We start from the raw sequence: 24,011 nt of genomic DNA, 5'->3' as shown, positions 1-24,011 counted from the left end.
AGGATGGCAACACTGTCTACAGGGAACGGAAAGTCAGGAGGAGGTCAGGGTTGGGGTGGGAAGATAAGGAGTTCTGTTTTGGTCATGTTATACTTGAGGTAATGGCAGGACATCCAAGTAGAGATGTCTTGAAGGCAGGAGGAAATGTGAGATTGCAGAGAGGGAGAGAGATCAGGGCTGGAGATGTAGATTTGGGAATCATCTACATAGAGGTGGTAGTTGAAGCCATGGGAGCCAGTGAGTTTTCCAAAGGCATAGGTGTTGATGGAGAATAGAAGGGGACAAAGAACTGAACCTTGAGGGACACCCACAGTTAGGTGGTGGATGACAGAGGAAGAACTTGCAAAGACAAGCAAGTAGCAGCATGGCCTAGTGGATAGAGCACGGGTCTGGGTGTCAGAAGGACCTGGGTTCTAATTCCAGCACCACCATTTATCTGTTGTGTGACCTTGGGTAAATCATTTCACTTCCTCTGTTCTTCACTTACATCATCTGCAAAACAGGGATTAAGACTGTGAGCCTCATTTGGAACATGGATTGAACCCAAACTGATTATTTTGTATTTACACGAGCATTTAGATCAGTGCCTGACACATAGTAAGCACTTAATAAATACTATGAAAAAAAGAGTGGCTAGTTGGCAATTACTCGATCAATCAATAGCATTTATTGAGGGCTTACAGTGTGTAGACTACTGTACTAAGTGCTTAATTTTATTTATTTATATTGATGTTTGTGTACTTATATTGATGTCTCTTTCTCTCCTCTCTAGTCTGTGAGCTCACTGTGGGCAGGGATTTTCTCTCTCTATTGCTGGATTTTCTTTCCCAAAGTGCTTAGGACAGTGCTCTGCACACAGTAAGTGCTCAATAAATATGATTGAATGAATGAATAGGAGAGTACAGTATAAGAGAGTTGGTAGAATTGTTCCCTGCCCACAAGGAGTTTACAATCTAGAGCACGATAAAGCCATTAAAATAAATTATAGATACATACCTAAGTGCTGTGGGGCTGAGTGAACACTGCTGATTAAGGAAGGTATAGGGAAGGGAGTTGGAGAAACTTCCCAATGATTGTAGGTGGAAATTATTAGGACTCTGCCATCTGTAGAGATGAAACCTGAGAGAGTTCATTCTTGAAGTTTTCGAAGACTTGAAAGACTTAGAAATTATCGAGAATCAGTGCGCCTTAGTGAATTGAAAATGGGAGGTGGAATGAGGAGACCCAGGTCCTAAACTCAGCTCTGCCCTAGTCTGATTGTGTGATCTGGGTCAAGTCGCTTAAACTTTCTGGACCCCCCTTTCCTCATCTGCAAAATGGGGATAAAATACCTACTCTCCTGACCTCTTGTGCCAAATAGGATTTTCTTGTATCAATCCCAGTGCTTCACACAGAATAAACTCTTAATAAATGCCATAATTTAAAAGCTATTGTAGACAGAGTAAAAAAAAGATAATTGCTCCCCAAATTCCATAATACCAGAACAAGGGGAAACCAATTAATGCTTGGAAGTGGTAGGTTCAAAACAAGCATTGTGGCCTACTAGAAAAAGCACTGGCCTAGGAGTCAGGACTCCTGTATCCTAATCCCAGTTCCGCTACTTGCTGGATGCGAGATCTTGGGCAAATCCCTTAATTTCTCAATTCCTCAGTTTCCTAATCTGTAAAATGGGGATGAAATGCTTGTTCTTCCTCAGACTGTGAATCCCTTGTAAAAGAGGGCCTGTGCCTGCCCTGATTATCTTGTATCTACTCCAGCCCCTTGGCACATAATGTGTGTTTGGCACAGAGTAAGCACTTAACAAACCACAGTTATTATTATTTTTATTAAGTAAAAGGAAATGCAGAGGGAGAAGAGCCTACAGAATGTGTTACCACAGGGCATTGTGCTAAAAATATCAATTGGTTCAAGGGGAGACTGGTGAATTTAGGAAGGAAAGGTACTAATTGGATTCAGAGGATTGTAAAATGCACATTTATTGCCATTATAATGTATGCTAAAAAAGGGGACCATTACAGTACCCCTCTGAGTAACGTTAGCTACTACTAATCTCTATAAGAATATTGGGCTGGATGGACAACTGTCAGACCAGGAAATGCCATTTCTTAGATTTTGATCTTTTTTCAATTTCAGTTGTGCTTTCCTGAGTTTGAGGAACTATTTTCTTTCAAGAAAAATAGCTATTTGTATACTATTTCTATTGTTGTGGGTGTTTCTAGTTCTGTGTTGGACTGTGACCAACCAGATTACCTTGTATCTACTCCAGTACTTAGTGCAGGGCCCGGCATATAATAAGTTCTTAATATAAATATATATATATACACACATATATATGACATACAAACCACTGCATTCATTCATTCAATAGTATTTATTGAGCGCTTACTATGTACTAAGCACTTGGAATGTACAATTCGGCAACAGATAGAGACAATCTCTGCCCAGTGACAGGCTCACAGCCTAATCGGGCGAGACAGATGGCAGAGCAAAACAGAACAAAACAAAAACAAGACAACACTATCACGATAAGTAGAATCAAGGGGATGTATATCTCATTAGCAAAATTAATAGGGTAATAAATAATATATACAAATGAGCACTGTGCGGGTGGGGGGGAGCAAAGGGAAAGGGGACTCAGCTGAGGGAAGGGCAAGGTGGAAGGGGGAGGAGCAGAGCGTAGGGGGGAGCAGCGGGAAAAGGTGAGGGTTTGCTATGATTGCAACGACATCAGAGCAGGGCTGTGGGGCAGTGGAGAGAGACAGGAGAGCAGAAAAGGGAACTCCATTTCACCTCGTTAAAATAAAGTGAAATTGGACAAGGAAGGAGATTATTTTTACTCTCTAACACCTGGAAAGAACACTAGAAACACAAAGTGAATGGATGTAGCATTACTCCCTCACCAGTGCACAAGAAATGACCTCCAGTGTAAGAGGAATTTAAGAAATGAAATGCCAACTTTAGAAAAAAAAGAGCTATTTCTTCCTCAAAACCATATTTTTGGCAAGCCAAATGAAGTATCCCTTGGCTATTCTCCAACTTAAAGCCATAAAATAGCAGCTACATTTTAGCAGGACGCTAGAATGCCAGCAGAATTATTCTGCTTTTCCGGTTTTGACAAAATAAATCCGTTCTTAAGCAAGGTTTTAGCCCCATTACATCAAAGAGGTTTTTCTGCAAAGAACTAATGATGCAGTATTTCTAAAGTATGGACAAGCCAGCCTAAAACATAATTTTATAAATGAAAATGGTACTGGAAAAATAGGTCACAGAAGGAAGAAAAGAGGGCTAAAAGTATTAGTGTTGCTTCACATCCCACTCTTACTATGCAATGCTTTGGCAATCCAACTTGATCTGTTTTGCAAGAGAAATGAAGTCAAGGTAAGCTTGGTCTCTCAGACAGCTTCATGGTTCTCCTGAAATCCCTTTCTGTTTATCTGCCCTCTTCAACTTTTCCATTCCGAGCACGCACACACAGAGCATACTGTCTTAACTGACATTACTGAGGTTACACTAAAGACAGGTGGCTGAGAGAACTCCTGCCCTGAAGCTATTAGAACTCCTCCCTCCCCCCCTACAAAAGGAGGGGAGATGGAGGAAAAGAAGGGCTTCTTTTCAGATTAAATACAGAGACAGCAAACACCTTCCCTAAGGCAACAAATTCTCTGCCAGTGGCAAGCTGCAGTTTACTGAACACCAAAGCAAACACTCGAGCCTTTCTCAAGGAGGAACTGTCACCTGTCAAGTCATTTGGGGGAATGTCTAAAGATGAAGAAAGAAAAAAGAAATCTTTCCCTCTTTTATAAAGTGCACTGTTTGTTCAAAGTCTGAAATGCATATTTGTGTTGTTGGTAAAGTTGTTTACTGCAAATACTTGACCACAGCCGTATTGTCTGTTTGCTGGACACTATGCAAGGCACCTAGGTAGCCAAACAGTGCAGTGAGACAAACTGAATACACAACTGGGCAACTGGCCAGTTTGCTTCACGGGTATTTATTTAGCACCCACGGGTAGCAAAGCACCATACTTTGTACTTGGGAGTTTACAATAATAAGTATGCATGGTCCCAGACACCAAGGAGCTTATCGTCTAATAGGGCAGTAAAGACTGACAACCATAAAAATCAGTACAACTATCTACAGTTAACTGCAATAATTGCTAGAGGGCACTGGGAGAAAAGGAGGGGTAAGGGATCAGGGGGGAAAAAAAAACCCCAAACCTTGATAAAGGGGGAAAACTACAATTTTAAAGAAATGGGGTGAGCTTGAGCAGACAGATGGAGGAAAATAATTTCACATAATCAAGCTGCAACAATTGCTAGAGGGCTTTGGGAGAAAAGGAGGGGTAAGAGATCAAGGAAATAAATAAATTAAAAAAATTGATGAAGGAGGAGAACTACAATTTTAAAGAAATGGGTGAGCTTGAGCAGACAAATGGAGGAAAATAATTTCACATATTTAAGGTGACTCAGGCAAATACCTAGAGAGAAAGGTTTTGTTCAATCATATTTATTAAGTGCTTACTGTGTGCAGAGAACTGTACTAAACCCTTGGGAAAGTTCAATATAGAAGGAATGAATCAGTGGTATTTATCAAGCATTTGTGTGGGGAAGACTCTACCAAGTGATTGGAAGAGTATATCAGAAGCAAAATGCATGTCTCCTGCCTTCTTAGAAGCTTATACCCTAAGGGGAAGCAACAAGTAGCCAAGCTTATCTGTAATGGATGGGCCAAACTGCGAGACAGTGGGAGAGAAGAGCAGAGAAATGATGATAGATGCTGGGTAAGGAGTGGTAAAATCTATAGTAGAAGTTTGAATTTGAAATAGATGGCAAAGTAGAACCACTGAAACACACAGAGTAACAGAGCGGTGGGACATTCTGAGCCGCTTACATGAGACACCCAGAAATTGATTTAAATATAAAGAGCTAACTCTCTTTCTTATCCCATGACCTTCTCAGAATACCAGCCAGGTCCAGAATAAACCTTCCAAGAATAAACAGAAGTAAAATGAAAGCAAAAAGCCAAAAAAAATACAAACCACTAACAAGGGGGTTTCTATAGGGAGGTTTCCGTGGTGACCTGAAAGGTCTCGGTAATTGCTGAGGTCTATGAATCAGAAGAGTAGGAGAGAGCATGAAGAACTGTGTATAGCCAAACGGAAAGGAAAAAAAAACCTACCATTTTGCATTAATCAGGGTATATTTATATTATTGTCAATAAGGTGAATATCTTACAGTGCTCTTAGTAAGCACTCAATAAATACCAATGAATGATTGATTATAATTTGGGCAAATGACCATTATTCACTGTACCCTATAGGGAGAGATCTACTTCCAGCCTGACAACGCCTAATCTGACACTGTATTACAGCATACAACGGAAATGAAAAACGGAGCAACTGAAGATAGTCTAACTATTCCCACTGACATTGTGGTATGGAATTTCCTTGAAAACCTTCACAATTAGCTACTATTGCCCAGGAGTCAATATCCAACGCTAAAAAGTTTATCATTTCCAAGCTAAACAAATTTAAAATTGACCAAATTCACACAGGCCCAGAGGACATGAATTGAAGGACATCACGATGCAGGCATGTAAGAACTGTCAAATGGAAAATATGAACAAAGCCTTATTACTACATTTAAACAAATGCCACTCATATCAAAATCCTCCATGTCTGAGTCATGGACAAATTAAGAAAGGAGTGGCCAGTTCAAACTGTTCTGGACCTAAAGAATTTATTTTTTAAACCAATCTGGCAAATAGCATTGAAATCCCATTAAGAGTAGGGCTGCCAAAAATTGTTTCATTTTTTTTTTTAAGTAAAAGCAGAATTGCATTTAAATAAGGTGGTCTCCATATTTGAGTAGCAGTTCATCTAAACCTCATCACAGCAATAATATAAATTACGTCCTAGGTCAGTTTCAGAACATTACTTAAGTATATTATATCTTCCTTATAAAGGACTAGAGTTTAATACCAAGTTTAACCAAAAGAAACAAAAATCCACCTTAAACAGCTGTACATAACATGTAACATTATCAAGATCTCAAAATTGGATATTATATTCCAAAGTAGGGAAAAAAAAAATCTAGTCACTGCTTGAGGAGGTATTCTTAGAAATCAGAATTCAGCTCAATATTTTTATAATGATTCAATTCTAGTATTTGATATGTTGTTTTTAGCTGATGATTAAAGCATACCACAAATCTAGGGATGAGACAGTAATTATTATATCTCTTGAAAGACAGAAATAAAAGAGGCCTAATTCAAATGTAGAATTCTGGGCAATACAGTGGCTATTGAGGGCCCTCACAAATATTAAACAAGGAGTAACAGGGAGGTCAAATGGCAGCCTGACTCAATAGAAAGAGCAGGAGATGAGCCAGGAGGGTTGAACTATAGTCCCAGCTCTGTCACTTGCCTGCTGTGTGACCTTGGGAAAGTCCATTCACCTCTGGGCCTCAATTTCTTCTACTGTAAAATAATGATAAAATACTCATCTCTCTCACTCTTTAACTGTGAGTCCTGCACTGGATAGGGTTTGTGTCTGATCTGATTAATTTGTATCTATTCTATTGTTTGGCACATAGTAAATGACTGTTAAACACCATCTTTATTATTATGCCAGGCAGGCAGCTAAATGTGATGACATAGTTGTCATTTTGTGTAAGACTGACAGTTTACATAATCCTAAGCATTTATCCTGGGGGAACCCCTAAACCCCTATGTGACCTTGGGCAAGTCATTTAACTTCTCTGTGCCTCAGTTTCTGCATCTGTAAAATGGGAATTAAATACCTGCTCTCCCTCCCCCTAAACAGTGAGTTCCATGTGGGACAGGGATTCTGATGTGATCATCGTATATCTACTCCTCAGCTTAGTAGAGTACGTTGAACAAAATGTTTAATGCTTTGCACACAGTAAGCGCTCAATAAATATGATTGAATGAATGAACAAATTTTTGTTAACCTCCCATTTGCTCTAGAATTTTGGTGTTCACCCCACCAGGTCCAAAGGAACTGTGCTGCTAGGTGTTACCCACTGAGCAGCACTTAGGTATACATGTATATATCTATAATTCTATTTATTTATTTGATGCCCGTTAACTTGTTTTGATGTCTGTCTCCCCGTTTGTAGACTGTAAACCCAGTGTGGGCAGGGACTGTCTCTATTGCTGAATTGTACTTTCCAAGAGCTTAGTACAGTGCTCTGCACACAGTAAGTGCTCAATAAATACAATTGAATGAATGAATATAGCAATAGGAGTCCCACAGGGGCAGGTTGGTGGTTGAAATTTAAAAAATGGATATTTTTCCACTCCATATCATATCAGAAATGGACATTGGTCAGCCCAGTTGAAAACTAGACATCTGGTCCATTTAGAGACAGTCCTAGGAAAAGGAATTACTGCACCCTTACTTGATATTTAACAATACCTGGCTTGAACAGCAAGGATGGTGAACAAGGTAGTTTTAGGGATTGGATATCTGTTTTTACAATAAAATGTTGGTAGAAATGTTTTGAATTCACGGCAAAGGAGAACTGTGAAATATATGAATTATCTATGACCATGGTTTTAGTTTGGAAGCATTTCCCCAACTTCATAATACCAACAGGTAAATTTGAAAATGGCACTAGGCACTGCAGGCAGTAATTGCAACTAAGAGCAAAAGGCGATTTTTACAGGTGCACAGTGTGAAAGAAACAGTTAATTTGGTATTGGCCTTTTCAGCCACTCCAACACACACAATAGCTTAAATCAGCATTAGTGACATCAACTTCAAAACTTAAGGAACAAGCAAGCACACATTCTTGCTCCTTTTTTTTCTTCTTCTATATGGTAATTCTTAAGCACTTACCATGTTGCAGGCACTGTATGGGAAATGGGGTAAATGCAGAATAATCATGTTGGACACAGTCCCTTTTCCCCATGAGGCTCACAGTCTAAATCGGAGGGAAGAGGATTTAATCCCCATTTTACAGATGAGGTAAATGAGGCACAGAAAAGTTAAGTGACTTATCCAACATCACACAGAAGACAAGTGGTGGAGCCGGAATTAGAAGTCAGGTCCTCTGACTCCCAGCCCCATACTCTTTCCACTAGGCCATGCTACTATGATATTTATATGTATAGGTTGTGAACATACTTCAAACTAATTTGTAAAGGGGTGATAAATATTAGAAATTTTCCTAAATTTCAGGACACTGATATCAAGAAAGTATAAACCTGTTTAGCACATTCAAGAAAGAGCAAAGGCTAGGATGAGGAGTTGGAAGAAGAAGAGGAAGCTATATTTTACACTGTGCACTCATAACCTTTTCTGGGTTAATTCTTAATGTCCATGACTAGAGAGAACCAAATGTTATTTAATTTGCCATCAACTACCTACAAAGGTGAGAGCAACACATAGACTCAAGGAAGGTAGAGATGGAAGGATCCATGTTAGCATAATTAAATAGACTGACAACTGGGTTAGATAGTGGATGAAACTACAGAATTGTCTGAGCATCTTGAGATTAAGGAAAAGCACAGATACTCATCAAATCAGCATCCTTCATGTGGGAGCTCGTTATAGGCAGGGAACATGTCTGCTAATTCTGTTGTATTGTACTCTCCCAAGAGCTTAGTACAGAGCTCTCCCATTGTTGGGTAGGGATTGTCTCTATCTGTTGCCAAATTGTACTTTCCAAGCACTTAGTACAGCGCTCTGCACACAGTAAGCACTCAGTAAATACGTTTGAATGAACTGAATGAATTGAATGCACACAGTAATCACTTAATACCATCGATTGATTGATTGGAAAGATGAAGGAGCGGCATTAGGAACAAATAAGAGGAGAAACTGCTGCTGCTGCCTTCAATATGACCATATATGATACCAGGGCCAAGAGCTGAAGGCAAGGGTAGGTAGCCATGATACATGTGGCAGTGAAAGTAGAATTTTGTAATCTTATCTGCTTCTGGGGCAACATTCCCTTTTTTACTCTGGACTCCTCACCTGTGCTGGGAGGCTTTCAAGATCAGGGACAAATCTACCATGGTCAAGTCCTGTGCCATATGATTTCTCCCCAAACCATATGGATCCAGGAGGGTGGTAAGCTTCATTGATATTCTCATTGATAAGACTGACATTTACCAGTTTCCAACAACGTATGACAAGCATTTGGTGCCTGCAAATTCATATTTCTTACAAATTGGGTAAATACTTGGCTACATTCCTGGATTTTCATAGTACATGAAAGGAACCCAAGAGTAATTTATTCATGGAATTTTAGCAAAGGTTCCATTTAGTTGGCTCCCTAAATGATAATAATGTACATAAAAAGACCTGAGAAATAGGCACTGAATGTGAAATTCAAGAAACGTAACACACTGGAAGGACGCAAAGTCACTACAAAGGCAAAGATTTCCAGGCATTGCACCACAATTCCGGGAAGAACAGTTTTCCCATCCATTGCAGTCTAACTCACATGTCAGTCTGATAATAACAGTGACGATAATAACAGTGCTAAATACTGTGCTGAGAGTTTGGATATATAGCATAGGGGATAGGGCACGGCCCTGGGAGTCAGAAGGTCATGCATTCTAATCCTGACCTTGCCACTTGGGCAAGTCACTTCATTTCTCTGTGCCTCAGTTACTTTATCTGTAAAATGGGGATTAAGACTCTGAGCCCCAGAAGGGACAGGGGCTGTGTCCAACTTGATTTACTTGAATCTTCCCCAGCACTTAGTACTGGAAGATAGTAAGCACTTAACAAATATCATTATTATTATTTTTTGGGCCTCAGTTATCTCAACTGTAAAATGGGGAGAGAGATTGTGAGCCACACATGGGACAGATAATATGTCTAATTCAATTTGCTTCTATCCATCCCAATACTTAGTACAGTGCCTGACACATAGTAAGTGCTGAATAGCACAATTATTAGTAGTATTATTAATCAGGACTGACAGTCTCTGTCAGAGTCTAAGTGCAGGGATCGGGGGGGGGGTGGGAGAGGGGCAGTTACTTAACCCCCACTTTATAGATAAGAAAACTGAGGCACATGGAAGCTAAGTAACGTACTCAAGACCACACAGCAGGCAAGTGGCAGAGCTAGGATTAAGACCCTAGTCTCCTGACTCTCACCCCTGCTGTCTTTCAAACAGGTCACACTGGTTCTCCACCAAATTATCCCACACCTGCCTGGTTCCCAGTTTCCTCCCTTCTCTGTGTTAATACACTGAGGTGATGAGAAAACTTCAAGAACTCTAAATCCCTGCAGGAATTTCACATGATTTCAGTTACAAAATCAAAGATTTCTAAAGAGGAAAAAAAAAGAGCCAAAGTTTTCACAATTTGCATTGCTATTAAACAAAATTACCCGCATTTTACAGGAGTGGTTAAGTTTGCTTTTTCCATTTCTTTTCCTCCTTTCTCCCCAAAGTCTCAATAAAGATAACTATATTTTCAGCAGCTCATAAATCGGGTAACATCTGAAATTTACATGCTAACCTTAACAATCTAGTTAACAACTTCTAACTTCGCCAACTAAGTAGTTGGCAAGACCCTTCTAGTGTCTTGGTGCAAATGGTAGTACACTAAACCATGGTGTGTGCAATGGATGAGTGCACAGAAGTGTCTCTTATTGAGATGGCCATACACAGCTATCCTGTTCCATAGACATGGACTGCACACCTAACCCTATTCAGCCATTTCACAATGAATGTTTCTGGCTAATAGAGAACCAAACAAAAGATTTTAGTGGGATCAGGATAAACAAGCCTCAGTACTACAGAAACTAAATTGATTGCATGATTAACTGATAGTGAGAATATCCCAACTATAACCTTAAACAAAAGTCCCACGTAAACTAACGGTCTATGATTTTGGTGGCTTTACGCCTGAAGAGTCAGCACTGACTTTCAGCTGAGTCAATCAATGGTTTTGAGTGCTTACTGTGCTCATACCTCTGTACTAAATGCTTGGGAGAGTATAATATAACAGAGTTGGTAGACACATTCCCTGTCCATAATGACTGGACAGTCCAGATGTACTTCTCAGCCCGACAGCTTAAGGAACCTAAATTATACCTTAAAAATTGTCTAAATCACTCAAAACAATTTCAGAGGACCATGTCTAGTCAGCTCTAAACTTGGGGTGCAATGGACAGCAGAAAATTACCATTGCATCATGGACCATAAGGACGCTATGTGATCCCGACTCTGCCACCTGTCAGCTGTGTGACTTTGGGCAAGTCACTTGACTTCTCGATGTCTCAGTTACCTCATCTGTAAAATGGGGATTAAGAATGTGAGCCTCATGTGGGACAACCTGATTACCCTGTATTTAGCCCAACGCTTAGAACAGTGCTAGGCACATACTAAGCGCTTAACAAATACCAACATTGTTATTATTATTATTATGCTGGTAGCAGAAGCCATCTAGAAAGAATGATGAAATTTGTGCCATTTACCTAGCTAGATTTGGAGTCACTATTGTGGCACCATCTGAAATTACCATCTGGGAAAAATGGCTCATGGAGACAGGTGTTTAGATGCTACAACTTCCAGAAAGAGCTATTCTTTTCGAGGACCCTTTTCTAGGCTTTACATTTGCAAGCCAACAGTGCATATTCTTGGGGCCTCCCAATTCTATCTACAGAAACAAGAATCTAATTGAGAGCTTCTAAAGAAAAATGAATACAGTACTACATCACCAGCAGAGCTGCCAACACTGAAAAATACCAATGAAAATCAAAATACCTGGAGAAACTCAATTCAGCCAGACCCAAATCAGCCAAACTGATGGTCATGTGCAATTTTAGTGTGAAAGTAAGTAGCAATACTGGAACATACAAAAGAGTCATGGATTGCTTGGAATGGGAAAGCTAAGTAGCAAGAATCTACTTTCCGCTCAATGAATGTACCAAACATCAAGCTGCAATAAAACACATCATTATCTGCTTCCAAAATAAGATGAAGGCATCTTGGAGATGCATAAGATCTAGCAAAGGTGACTCACTGATTCTACTTTGTCTACTGCCCTATGTTTCAATTCATGAAAGTGTGATGTGATCTGAATACAAGAAAGACCTCATTGCCTGTGATCCTTCTGACATACATTTAAATATCGCATATAGACGGGGTTGGTGGAACTGCTCTAAAAGTTGAACACATTGAATCCAGCTCTCACAGCCACAGAGAAGATTGAGCATTAAACATTGATCCAACCTCTAAGTTTAGTCTGAATTGTGATGCCATGACAGCAACACACTGACAGACATCAAAAGACACACCTTGATTCAGTTTTCTACCTTTTTGTATAGCTTGGCTTCACCGCATAACATAACAGAATCCAGTGCTGGGATCTCCTACACAATGTTTTCTCTCCACCCAAACTGCTACATCCTAGTACAACTCTGATTTTGTCCCATTCTAGGCTCCTCGCTGGTCTCCCACTCTCAAGCCTCTCCCCCATCAAATCACTATTACACGCTGCTGCAAAGATCATCTTTCGAAGCATTGCTCGGCTGCTTCTCAAAATCTTCTATCGGCTTCCCATGTCTCTCCACATCACACAACTCCTCCTCTGAATTGACTTCTAGGCTCTCCACCATATGGCCCAATGACTCTCTTCACTAGCTATTCTCCAACTCCCTGCCATCAGTTCTTCCAAGCCAACCTTCTAGCTGTTCCTCACTCGACTCCCTCACCTCCTTCCCCTCACTCACACTGTTCCCGCAACTTGGAATACCCTCCCAACAACAGGCAAACCACAACTCTCTCCACATTCAGCTCCCTTATAATCTCACTTCCTCCAACCGGCTTTCCTTGATTTATTTCCCTGCACCTTGAGCCACATCATCCTCTCAGCCAGCACTATTAATTATTATTATTTTTTTACCTTCTTTAGCATTCATGCTTAGTTTATTTTGACCACTCTAGGGGTAAATATGTTTACATTTGTCTTCCTCATTAGTGTTTATTCTTCGTGGACAGGGGATTTTGTTATTCTGAACGTCCCAACTGCCTAGTATAGTATGTCGAATTACATTGATGCTCAGTAAAAAGCAACTACTACTATGACAGTGAGGGCATTCAGCTCTGTGGAAATGAAGGAGGTTCTTGGTTGGGCGTTGAATTGCTCTGGTGTGGACCAATATGCTTCAGACTAAACATCAGTACACAGTGCTTTACTGAATCTAAGAAGAGGCTCATAATTATCTGCTGATAAATGTGTACACATCTCACTAAATCGCTTTTTAACTATGAACTAAGATTACTGGTTCGTATTCTCCCTGACCTGTTTTGGTGGTGATATTAAAGAGAAGCAACATGACCAAAAAAAAAAAAAAGTTGGTCACCATGCAGCATGCAATTTAGGGCCTAGATTATTTTAGCCCAGTCTTGATTATTCAGGATTTATTTCTCCAGTATATAGAAACTGCTCCTAAATAATTAAGATCAGACTCTCTCAAATAATCTGCCTTCCTATAAATTCATCTTCTAGTTCATTTAAAAAATCACTGGGGTGGAAGACATCTGGTAAACTACTTCCGTACATGCCCTGGACTTCCCCGTTTTAAGCCTCCAATTGATGTGTTTTGATTCTTACGTTGCCTGCCTCATCTGCACTGTGCTCAATGGAAATAGATGTTTCTTCACAGAACATTTTCTAGAACAGTAAGACCAGACCGTACTCAGAAAGGCCAGCATGTGTGGGCAAATCAAAAAATCCTGTTGCCAAGTTCCTTTAAGTTGTCTATTAAGGCTTCTGAAGCACAGCATCCACCCCTTGGCCCCTCATCCTCTACAACCTAGTAGATGTTATGCTGAAACAAAGTATGCCAGGGACTGTGAGAAATAATAACATACTGCACAAGAAAAGAGTCTTTCATCCAAACACCTCAAAGTGCTTTACAATCATTAGCTCATTAAACATCACAACACACCTGGGAGGTAGGAGGAGAGTGCTATTACTGCTGTTTGGCGGGGAGAGAAACTGAGGCCTAAGGTCAGGCAGCAATTCAGTGATATAGCCAAATATGATGATCTAAGCATCATTTTATCTACTACATCAACATGGCACAAAGGGGCTTTAGATATCTAGTTCCAAAGACTGACTTCCTCCTCATAACTCCTTTTGAAAGAGGAATATTTCCAAAAGGGGACAAAACCATAATAAGCAGAAATGAAATGGGTTATAATAAGGGGAAATTCAATGAGGGGATATGCTTGACTTCCTCAAAATGCTGGAGAAGCAGCATGGCCTAGCTGTAGGACAGTACAGAGGCCCACGGGTTTGAGGATATGGGTTCCAATCCAGTCTCTGGTATTTATTGAGTGCTTACTGTGGGCAGAGCACTGACAAAGCGCTTGGAAGTATACGATAATAGAATTTAGTAAAATTGTAAAAATGTGAATGCAATACTTGTTCTCTTTTCTCCATAAATGGTGAGCCCCTTCTGGGATAGGGACTGTGTCTACCTGCTTATCTTGCATCTATCCCAGTGCTTGGCTCATAGTAAACACTTCCTGTGGTGAGCCCCAAACAAGCTACCTTGTTAGTGACTGTGATCTCACGAACTACAAGAAGAGATTGGAGAAGGCACTGATGGGTTCTGCCAAAGACAGATGATTGTTGGCCTGTAGGGGTGTAGCATGGAGGGAGTGTGGCTTTCTCTCCCTGTAACAGGCCTGGACCAATCAATGACTGCTATGTAGAGCCCCATCTGTGAAGCCTAAGGCAGGTAAAAGGCGGTGGTTTTGAATTGCGAGGAGGCACTCGGGGCATGGGCATGCAGGGGCACATGCAGAAAGCACTGAGGCACACCTAAGACAGCTCTGAAGCAAGAAGAGGAGAAATAAGAAGGAAGCACACTGAGAGCAGCACTTGGAAGCAGCAGAAATTTAGCAGCACTTGGAAGCAGAAAGAAGCAGCATTGGCAGAACAGGCTCCTTTGACCAGTAGACTGGTATCGGACCCTTGGTGGAGTGGAGTGAGTGAGAGTGTGTATGTCACTCCCTTGCACGTCGGTAAAACTAAATAAAACACTTTCCACAGTAACCTTGGTGATCAGAGCTGTAGTTTGACTTTACTACGTGTCACCGAGGTTTCCTCGGTCCAGGAACGTCCTGGTTGGTATAATCTGGGGCTCATGACACAAATACCACAATTACTTTTAGGGTGAACCTAGAATTCTGGCTTACCAATCTCACAGAAGCAAGGATAGGAGAAGTCAGGAAAACAAAGGGTCACGATGGACCACAGATGATAAATTACCAGAATACATGAGGAAGGCAATCAAATGATCAGAAAAATGTGGACACATAATAATAATGATGTATTTATTAAGCACTTATGTGCCAGGCACTGTACTAAGCGCTGGAGTGAATACAAGCAAATTGGGTTGGACACAATTCATGTCCCAAATGGGGTTCAGTCTCAATCCTCATTTTACAGATGAGGTAACTGAGGCCCAGAGAAGTGAAGTGATTTGCCTAATTTCACACAGCAGACAAATGGCAGATGTGGCTTTAGAACCCATGAACTTCTGACTCCTAGGCCTATGCCCCATGAACTTCTGACTCCTAGGCCTATGCTCTATCCACTGTACCATGCTGGTCACTTAGATTAGTACAAAATTGATTAATGGAGGGAATAAATAGGAGAAATAAATAGGCGCATGGCTGATAGGCCTTAAATGATTAGAAAGAGAGAAATTAGGTGTATTAGAAGTCCATTTCTATCAGAGCAATTTTATAGGAGGGCAACCATTACATTTAGCATTCATTTATTGTCATACCTATTGAGTGTTTACTGGGTGCAGGGCACTGAACTAAGTGCTGGGAGAGTACAACAATAAAGGGACACATTCCCTGCTCACAAAGAGCTTACAGTCTAGAGAGGGAGACAGACAGACCTTGGGCAAGTCTCTTAACTTCTCTGTGCCACAGTTACTCGTCTATGAAGTGGGGCTTAAGACTGTGAGCTCCATGTGGGACACGGAATGTATCCAACCTGATTTGCTCTCACCTACCCCAATGTTTTGTACAGTGCCTGGCACATAGTGCTTAACAAATACCATAATAATGATAATTATTATTATTATTATTAAGTGCTGTGGGGCTGGGGCAGGGGGGACAGAAGGAGCAAGTCAGGGTGACACCAAAGGGAGTGGGAGAAGAAGCAAGAGGAGGTTTAGTCAGGGAAGGCCTCCTGGAGGAGATGCTTCTTCAAGAAGGTTTTGAAGTTGGGGAGGGTGTTTGTCGATCTCCATCAGTGCAATTTTATAGGAGGGCAACCATTGCAATTATTATCCTTTGTTGCCATTGTCAGAGGCAGAATATTTGGCTGGATGGACCATTCTTTGGAGATAGCAATTCTTAGAATAATATGAGTCTGTAGTAAAAATAAGATCAGGACTAACCTCACCCTCCCTTGAGATTGGGGCCTGAGTTCCAGTCTCCAACGTCAAATGGTTCAAGAAAGTTCTTTGGTACTTGGCATACAATGGAATGGATAAAAAAAGAAGGAAGAAAATTAAAATTCAATTAAATCTAAACTGAGCATTTAATAATGCTGATTCATACACTCAGGAGCCCATGTATCAGAAATAATCTTTCTAGCTACAACAGACCTAGCCCTAACTGCAAAAATGTAACCATCTCCAAATTCCCTCAACTTTACATTTCTGAATACAGAATCCCTAGGAACAATTAATGTTTCAGCTGCACTTAACCTTCAGAACCTGTCTGAAACAAACCCTCTAGAGATGATTGATACTTAAATGTCTACACCCAATTAAAATATTCTGCATTGCTAGGGAATGGAAGAATCATTTTCTCAAACTCTTTGATTTATGAGGTAAAGTGCATGAATACTGCCAACAGAGATGCCAAGCAAATATATCACGTTTCCCCAAGAAATTGAAGGGGGAAATAAGAAGAGAAATCCCTAACTGGGAAGGCTTTGACTTCCCACTAAATGCAGATCAAAGAAAAAGCTTGGGACAGACTTTGACTATTGGGAGGGAATCCTAGATTAAAAATACTTGGATTAAAAGCAAAATATTCTAGTTGAAAGAGCAGAGGTCTGAGAGTCAGGAGACCTGGGTTCTAATCCTCACCTCCTTACTTGTCTGCTGGGTGATCTTAGGCAAGTCACAACTTATCTGTGCCTCAGTTTCATCATCTGTAAAATGGGACCTAAATAAATACTTCCCGAACTGTGAGCTTCATGTGGGACAGAAACTTGTCTGACTTGATCACCTTGTATCTACCCCAGTGTTTGGAACAGAGTTTGGCCCATAGTTAGTACTTATCACCACTTATTACTTTCTTTCTCTGTGTTGTCTTAACACAGGAACAGCTTCACAAGTTCAGACCATTCTAAATCGTGTTTTCAATTGGGGTGATCTTGTAGATGTTTTGTACCTTGTGTCAGTGTGGAAAAACAACTTGTAGTGATTCTTAATGAAAAAAAAAATGGTGGTGATGTTTATTGTACTGTCTGGTAGTGCAGGCTTTGAAGCCTAATAGGCCTGGGGAAAAGTGGGGAGAATGCTTGTTGCCTGGCATTTTGTCAATTGGCCACAACATGTATATGCAAGTTCTTGTACACTGTCCCCTTGGTTTTCATTTTACGTCATTTTCTTGGACATCAAATGAGATATGGTGGTATTGATCTGGTCTCTTCTCACTGGGAAAGACATGCTATGAGTTAGACACAGATTGACTTGGGAGGTATGAAAGGAAAAGCTGTTTAAGACCTAGGGATGAATTGGAGGCAGGAATGGGAGAAGATGTGCCAGAAAGGAATTCCTTTGGCTGGAACTAAAATGACAACAAGGAAAATAGGAGAAAGGGGGAAGGAGACAGGAGATGCAGTGTTGCCTAGTATGATAGAGCACAGGCCTGGGAGTCTATAGGACTTGGACTCTAATCCTGGATCCACCACTCATCTGCTCTGTGATCTGGGGAAAGTCATTTCATTTCTCTGTGCCTCAGTTACCTCATCTATAAAATGGGGATTAAGATTCTGAGGGGATTAAGATGTGGGACAGGGACTGTGTCCAACCTGATTAACTTGTATCTACCCCAGCACTTAGAACAGTGCTTGGAACATATAACAAATACTATAGCAAAAAAAAAAAAAGGAAAGGAGGAAAGTCTGGTGAAGACTTTGAAACCAGATTAAACAATGAAAAATTGATGCAAAAAACTCAAGAAGTTTTTGAGGAGATGAATGACAGTTGGAACTGATGGGGAAGATAGTTGCATGGTTAGACTTGATTACTGAATTCTGCAGGAATGAGATTGTTATCATGTGTATATGCAGCAGCAGTAAGATTTCTATAAGGTTAAAAAGTTCTTTAAAAAATTAATCCATCATCGGAAAAAAAATCAGTAGAGTTTTCTGAAATTCATATTTATTGCTCATGGCAGAAATACTGATCAGAAATTAGAAGAAGGGCACAGGAAGTCACTGAAAATGCAGCCATAAATTAACCTCCCCTTTTCTGATTATTCCCACTACTAGAACTCTCCCTATATTTAGACTACAAGCTCCTTATGGGCAGGGATCATGACTACCCATTCTGTGTATCATATTTTCCCAAGTACTAGTAAAGCACTCTGTACCTAGTAAATTCTCAGGAAAAGACTAATTTACTCATTAACTTGACAGTTAAACACTCTATTGTTCAATCTTCCTCTCAATAGCAGCCAGCTCTCCCTAGCTTTCAGTCTTTTTTGTCTAATGAGACCATGCCATCTAATTGGTTCTACTATTTTCCTCAAAGAATTAAAAATTCATCATGCTCTTTAATACATGGGTGGGCCCACATCTTAGGAGCCTTAGGCAAATCCCACCACACCACTCACCCACATTGGGTCGCTCACGTCCGCATCCTGCATCCGGATGCAATCCATGCTAATCTCAATCTTGTTTGTGGTGCCATTTTCCGAAGGTTCATCCAGGAAGTTCAAGTCAATGGGTTGAACTGAGCATATAGGCCTGAGCACAAACACACAAATGGAGAAGTATTGGCAAATAAAACAAAAGAAGAGTAGATAATTATGCTCCCACTGGTGCAATGAGATGCAGGAAATATATAAAGTGGGTTTGTTCATTCTGATTTACATAATACAGCTACAGAATTGAACAGTAATACTAAACAAAGGCAGTTAATATGATTAGATTCTAGATAAATAGCATGTTTGAAAATATTTATGCAATTACCTAATCAAACTACTTGATAAAGTTTTAGAAAAGGTTGGAAAAACTTGAGGCGATAGCACTAGAAGTATGAAGAAGCAAATTATGCATAAAAACACTTCCTCAAACAAGTTTTAAATATGATCTCTTGCCAAATACATGTACAGTTCCAATTTTGCTTCACCTTTCTCTACATATTCACATGAGGGTTCTAAAATCTACATTTTTTAGCAAATGGACCCAAATATTAAATTTAAACACAATGTAAAAGAATCTACTATGCTTTCAAAAAAATGCACGATTGGGGAAAACTATGATATGTCTAGAGGCAAGAGACATGAAAGGATATATCAGAGTTATAGATAGAGGAGAGGAGAAAAGACAGTAGGCTTCTCCTGGGAGAGGGAGATGGGTAGAGTGGAATAGATAAGAATTTCAGAAAACCTATAGAATTTCATAGCTAAAAGAGGAAGATAAAAGCTAGGCAGAACACTGAGATGAAAAAGTTTTGAGCAGATGTGAGGGACAATAATCCCAGCTCTACTTCCTACCTGCTGTATGACCTTGAGTAATAATAATAATATTTAAGTATTCAATACATGCCAAGCACTGGACTAAATGTTGAGGTAGATACAAGATAATCAAGTCCTACGTAGAACTCACAGTCTAAGTAGGAGGGAGAACAGGTGTTGAATCTCCATTTTGCAGATGAGGGAATGGAGGCACAGAGAAGTTAAGGGACATGCCCAAGGTCACACAACAGGCAAATGGCATAACCAGAATCAGAACCCAGTTATCTGACTCCCCAGATTGTGCTCTTTATACTAGGCCATGCTGCTTCCCAAGACAGTTAACTTTTCTGTCTTTCTGTTTCCTCATCAATAAAATGGGGAACACCTCTTCTCTCTCCTCCTTAGGCTGTGAGTCCTATGTGAGACAGAGGCTATTTCTGATCTGATTATCTTGCATCTATCTACTCCACATTTAGTGCAAAGCTTGGCCCATAGTGAATGCTTAACAAATACCATGAAAATACATAAAGATTTCCTCATTATGATTTTTATAAAACAAGTCATATTAATAGTATTTATTGCGCTCCCACTGGGTTCAATTCATTGACCTATAAACTTGGGATCTAAAAACCAAGTGAAACATTCTCTTCCCACTCTATTACAGTGTAAGCTCCTTGTGGACAGGGTAGTGCAACTTAGTTTTGAACTTCCCAAGAGCTTAGAAAGTGCACTCAAATATTACTTTACAAGGAAATGTAGTTGAGAAGCAGTGTGGCTTAATGGAAAGAGCACGGGCTTGGGAGTCAGAAGTCATGGGTTCAAATCCCGGCTCCACCACTCGTCAGTTGTGTGACTTTACTTCTCTGTGTTTCAGTTATCTCATCTGAAAAATGGGGATTAAGACTGTGAGCCCTATGTGGGACAACCTGCTAACCTTGTATCTACCCCAGTGCTTAGAACAGTGCTTGGCACATAGTAAGTGCTTAACAAATACCATTATCATTATTATTAAATAAGTGCTTAGTACAGTGTTCTGTTCACAGTAAGCACTCAATAAATACTACTGAATGAATGAATGAATTAGCATCTAATGGGGGAGGAAAACAGTAAAGTTTTCCCTGCAGAGTAATGAAAATAAGCATTTGAGCATACATTCTTTAGCGCTGAACTTGGGTAAAAATAGATAAGTGCTAATTCATTAGTTACTAAATTCAGAGTTGCCCACAGAGCTTAGCCCATTTAAGATGTCAAATTTCATTCTGCTAGAAAAGCAATCATCTTGGAGGATGTTTAAATAACCATTTTCACCAGGGTGACAAAGGTATTGGAAAGTGATAATGGGGAGAAAGAAGGGTGGTGAAAATGAGCCGTATTAATAAGAAATAAATGAAATTTAGGGGAATTATTCTTGCTCACTTTGATTGTATTCTGACCGAGAAGCAGACTCAGCAGCAAAAAGTTGGATTGTATTTAGATTCAAATGGCAGATTTAATCATCTTATTTCATTCTGGTGAACTTAACATGATTCAGTCTGATTTGAGAGTGATAGGTCCTAGTGCATTCCTTCTTCTTGCTAGGGTGTTAGCCAGGGTAAAGGGTAAAATTCCCTCTGGCTACTGAAGAAGTGGGCCCTTTCTCTATCTACATCACCAATGGCCCTAGGCTGGGAAGGATGAATGCTTAATTAGAAGACCTTAGGTCTAGAGAGGTTCTTCCAGTTTTTCTCTTCCCTTCTTTACATTTCTGGATAACACCGTATAGTTCCATAGATTTGACATTTCACATTTTTTCAAATAGGATCCACAAAATATTTGACTAGAAACAGTTTCAGATAAAATTATGGGTAGAAATTTTAGAGTGAAACGATTTCCTGGAGGAAAGAGAAGTTTCCATTTCATTGAGCAAATATATGTATGAAAGTCAACTGTGCTTCACGTGGTCTACTAGCTAATGAACATTTCTGATTCCATAGGAAGCAGTCAGGCACATGTAACTTTAAGGTTCAGGTCAGAGATCATTAGACTCATCCTAGAGGTTATTCCCTAAAACCCAGAAATCCAAATAATATGAAAAAATTAGGATTCCACTCTTGGTTTGAGGAGAGCAGTCCCAATATACCTTCCTCATTGCTATTGATCTGGGGAAAGAGCAGACCCTTTTCATTTACAATTGAAGATGGAAAGAAAGTTAATCAAATAAATGACCCCCCTTCAGCATTACTCTTCTCCCTCACCTGCTAAACACAGCCCTAATTTCACTCCCTTCAGAGACATTAGCAGATTTTGACTTTGTTTTCTGGCTGGGAGAAGGGAGAAAAGCTGTTTGGCCTAGTGGATATAGCACTGGCCTGGGAGTCAGAAGGACCTAGGTTCTAATCCCAGTTCCACCATTTATCAGCCATGTGACCATAGGCAAGTCACTTCACTTCTTTGTGCCTCAGTTTCATCTGTAAAATGGTGATTAAGACTGTGAGTCCCATGTGAAACAGGAATTCTGTCCAATCTGATTAGCTTTTATCTATCCGAACACTTAGTACAGTACATTGCCTGGCACATAGTAAGAGCTTAACAAATACCATTAAAAAAAAAAAGTACCAAACTTCCATCAACTTCTTTCACCATATTTCATCCCGAAGATCTAAGATCATTCATTCATTCTATTTATTGAGCGCTTACTGTGTGGAGACCACTGTACTAAGCACTTGGGAGAGTACAATACAAAAATAAACAGATAAATTCCCTGCCCACAACGATCTTAATCAATCAGGTATTTATTAGGCACATTGTGTGCAGAGAATGCTCAAGAGAGAACAACTGAATTGGTAGACCGGATCCCTGCCCACAATAAACTTACAGTCTGGAAGGCTCCATCCTTTTGAGTGAATTGAAAATATGAAAAATGCCTTGGAGGGGCAGACCAGAGTGTTCCAATATCAATTAAGGATTCCTAGAAGCTAATCCTTTTTTTCATCCATCCTCATAAATTTGGCTAATAATAATGATTTAGTGGCTTTATTAAGTGCTCACTAAGTGTTGGGGTAGATTTAAGATAATCCAGAGACAGTGCCTATTCCATATAGTGCTCACAGACATTTTATCCTCATTTTACAGATGAGGAAACTGAGGCATGGAGAAGCCAAGCAACTTTCCCAAGGTCATACAGCAGGCAGGATCTTCCAGTGAAAGATCCCAAGATTAGGACCCAGATTTCCTAACTTCTAGGTCCATACTCTTTCCACTGGGCCATGCTGATTCCTAACATTACTAACTTTTCTAATTAATAGCTTTTCATGAATTTATTGTTCAAGACACACATTAGCATATTTTGGGCCTTCTAAAATCCTTAACTCTTTCCACCAGCATCCCTTGGACCGAAGGATCATAAATACTGTTCTTGGAAGAGGAGAAGGAAAAATGACCTCTTGATTGGAGGGTCATTTTTTCCTTCTCCCGGAAGAGAAAGAAAATGATCTCTTGATGGGAGGGTTGTTTTTCCTCTTTCCACTTTATAAACAGCTGCCTGAAGGCAAGGGAGAAACAGAGGTGTGCCCAAGGCTCAGAGTGATCAGAGGAGAAAATATCCTCCCAACATGTTTCTCATCCTGAGAATGAAGCCCCATTCCACCTACAACCAATAATAATAATGCTTGTTAAATGCTTACTATTTTTCAAACACTGTACTAAGTGCTAGGGTAGATACTAGATAATTAGGTTGGACACAGCCCCTAACCCACTTGGAGCTCAGAGTCTAAGTAGGAGGAAGAACAGATATTGAAACTGAGGTACAGGGAAGTTAAGTGACTTGCCCAAAGTCACACAGTAGCCAAGATCTCAAGATGCGAAAACATAAGATGCTTTCTCTTGCCTTTTTTCCTTGCTGTCCGATACTTTAAAGCTTTTTTGACATAAGTGAGGGAATGGTTTCTACTGTGAGGCTTTAAATTTTTTAGAGGAGAGGTAATAGAGAAAAATAATGGTCTCTGACCCTTTCAGTCCTTAAACTGGGAATAAAGGTTTGCAGCATGTTAACAAACTCAATAGGTACTGATGATGTAAAGCAACAATTTACCCCACCTAACAATGATAAAAGGCTGTAGAGGCCAATTACTTCTTAATCATCAGGCACTTTGCTCTACCATTTGGGGATGCAGAGGAAAGTTGTTGACAGGGAAGGAGAAAATAATAGCAGATGGTTTGAGCAATACTGTTGCAGGGAAGGATGAAATAATACCCAAGCACACACTATATACCTTGGTAGAAATACACTTAGGGAAGAACACAGACTCTTTCGTA

At 40.1% G+C, this 24,011-nt stretch overlaps 1 protein-coding gene across 7 annotated transcripts in view; it reads right to left on the bottom strand.

The window, feature by feature from the left end:
* The window catches only part of TP63 (tumor protein p63), a 153,433-nt gene that overhangs the window by 128,751 nt on the left and 671 nt on the right, over window positions 1-24,011 (bottom strand). For 4 of the 7 annotated variants that reach the window (XM_039912656.1, XM_007669014.4, XM_039912657.1 and 1 more), the window contains exon 2: window positions 18,873-19,005. In XM_039912656.1, the coding sequence (XP_039768590.1) occupies window positions 18,873-19,005 (133 nt within the window). Of the gene's footprint in view, window positions 1-16,417; window positions 16,490-18,872; window positions 19,006-24,011 lie in introns of all 7 variants that reach the window. The other 3 variants (XM_029069535.2, XM_039912655.1, XM_039912658.1) reach the window with 1 other exon arrangement.

This window comes from Ornithorhynchus anatinus, chromosome 7 (genome assembly GCF_004115215.2).
Source record: "Ornithorhynchus anatinus isolate Pmale09 chromosome 7, mOrnAna1.pri.v4, whole genome shotgun sequence".
Taxonomy (NCBI): Eukaryota; Metazoa; Chordata; class Mammalia; order Monotremata; family Ornithorhynchidae; genus Ornithorhynchus; species Ornithorhynchus anatinus.
Note: the sequence above shows the minus strand (reverse complement) of the source record. Positions and strands in the feature narration are given on the sequence as shown.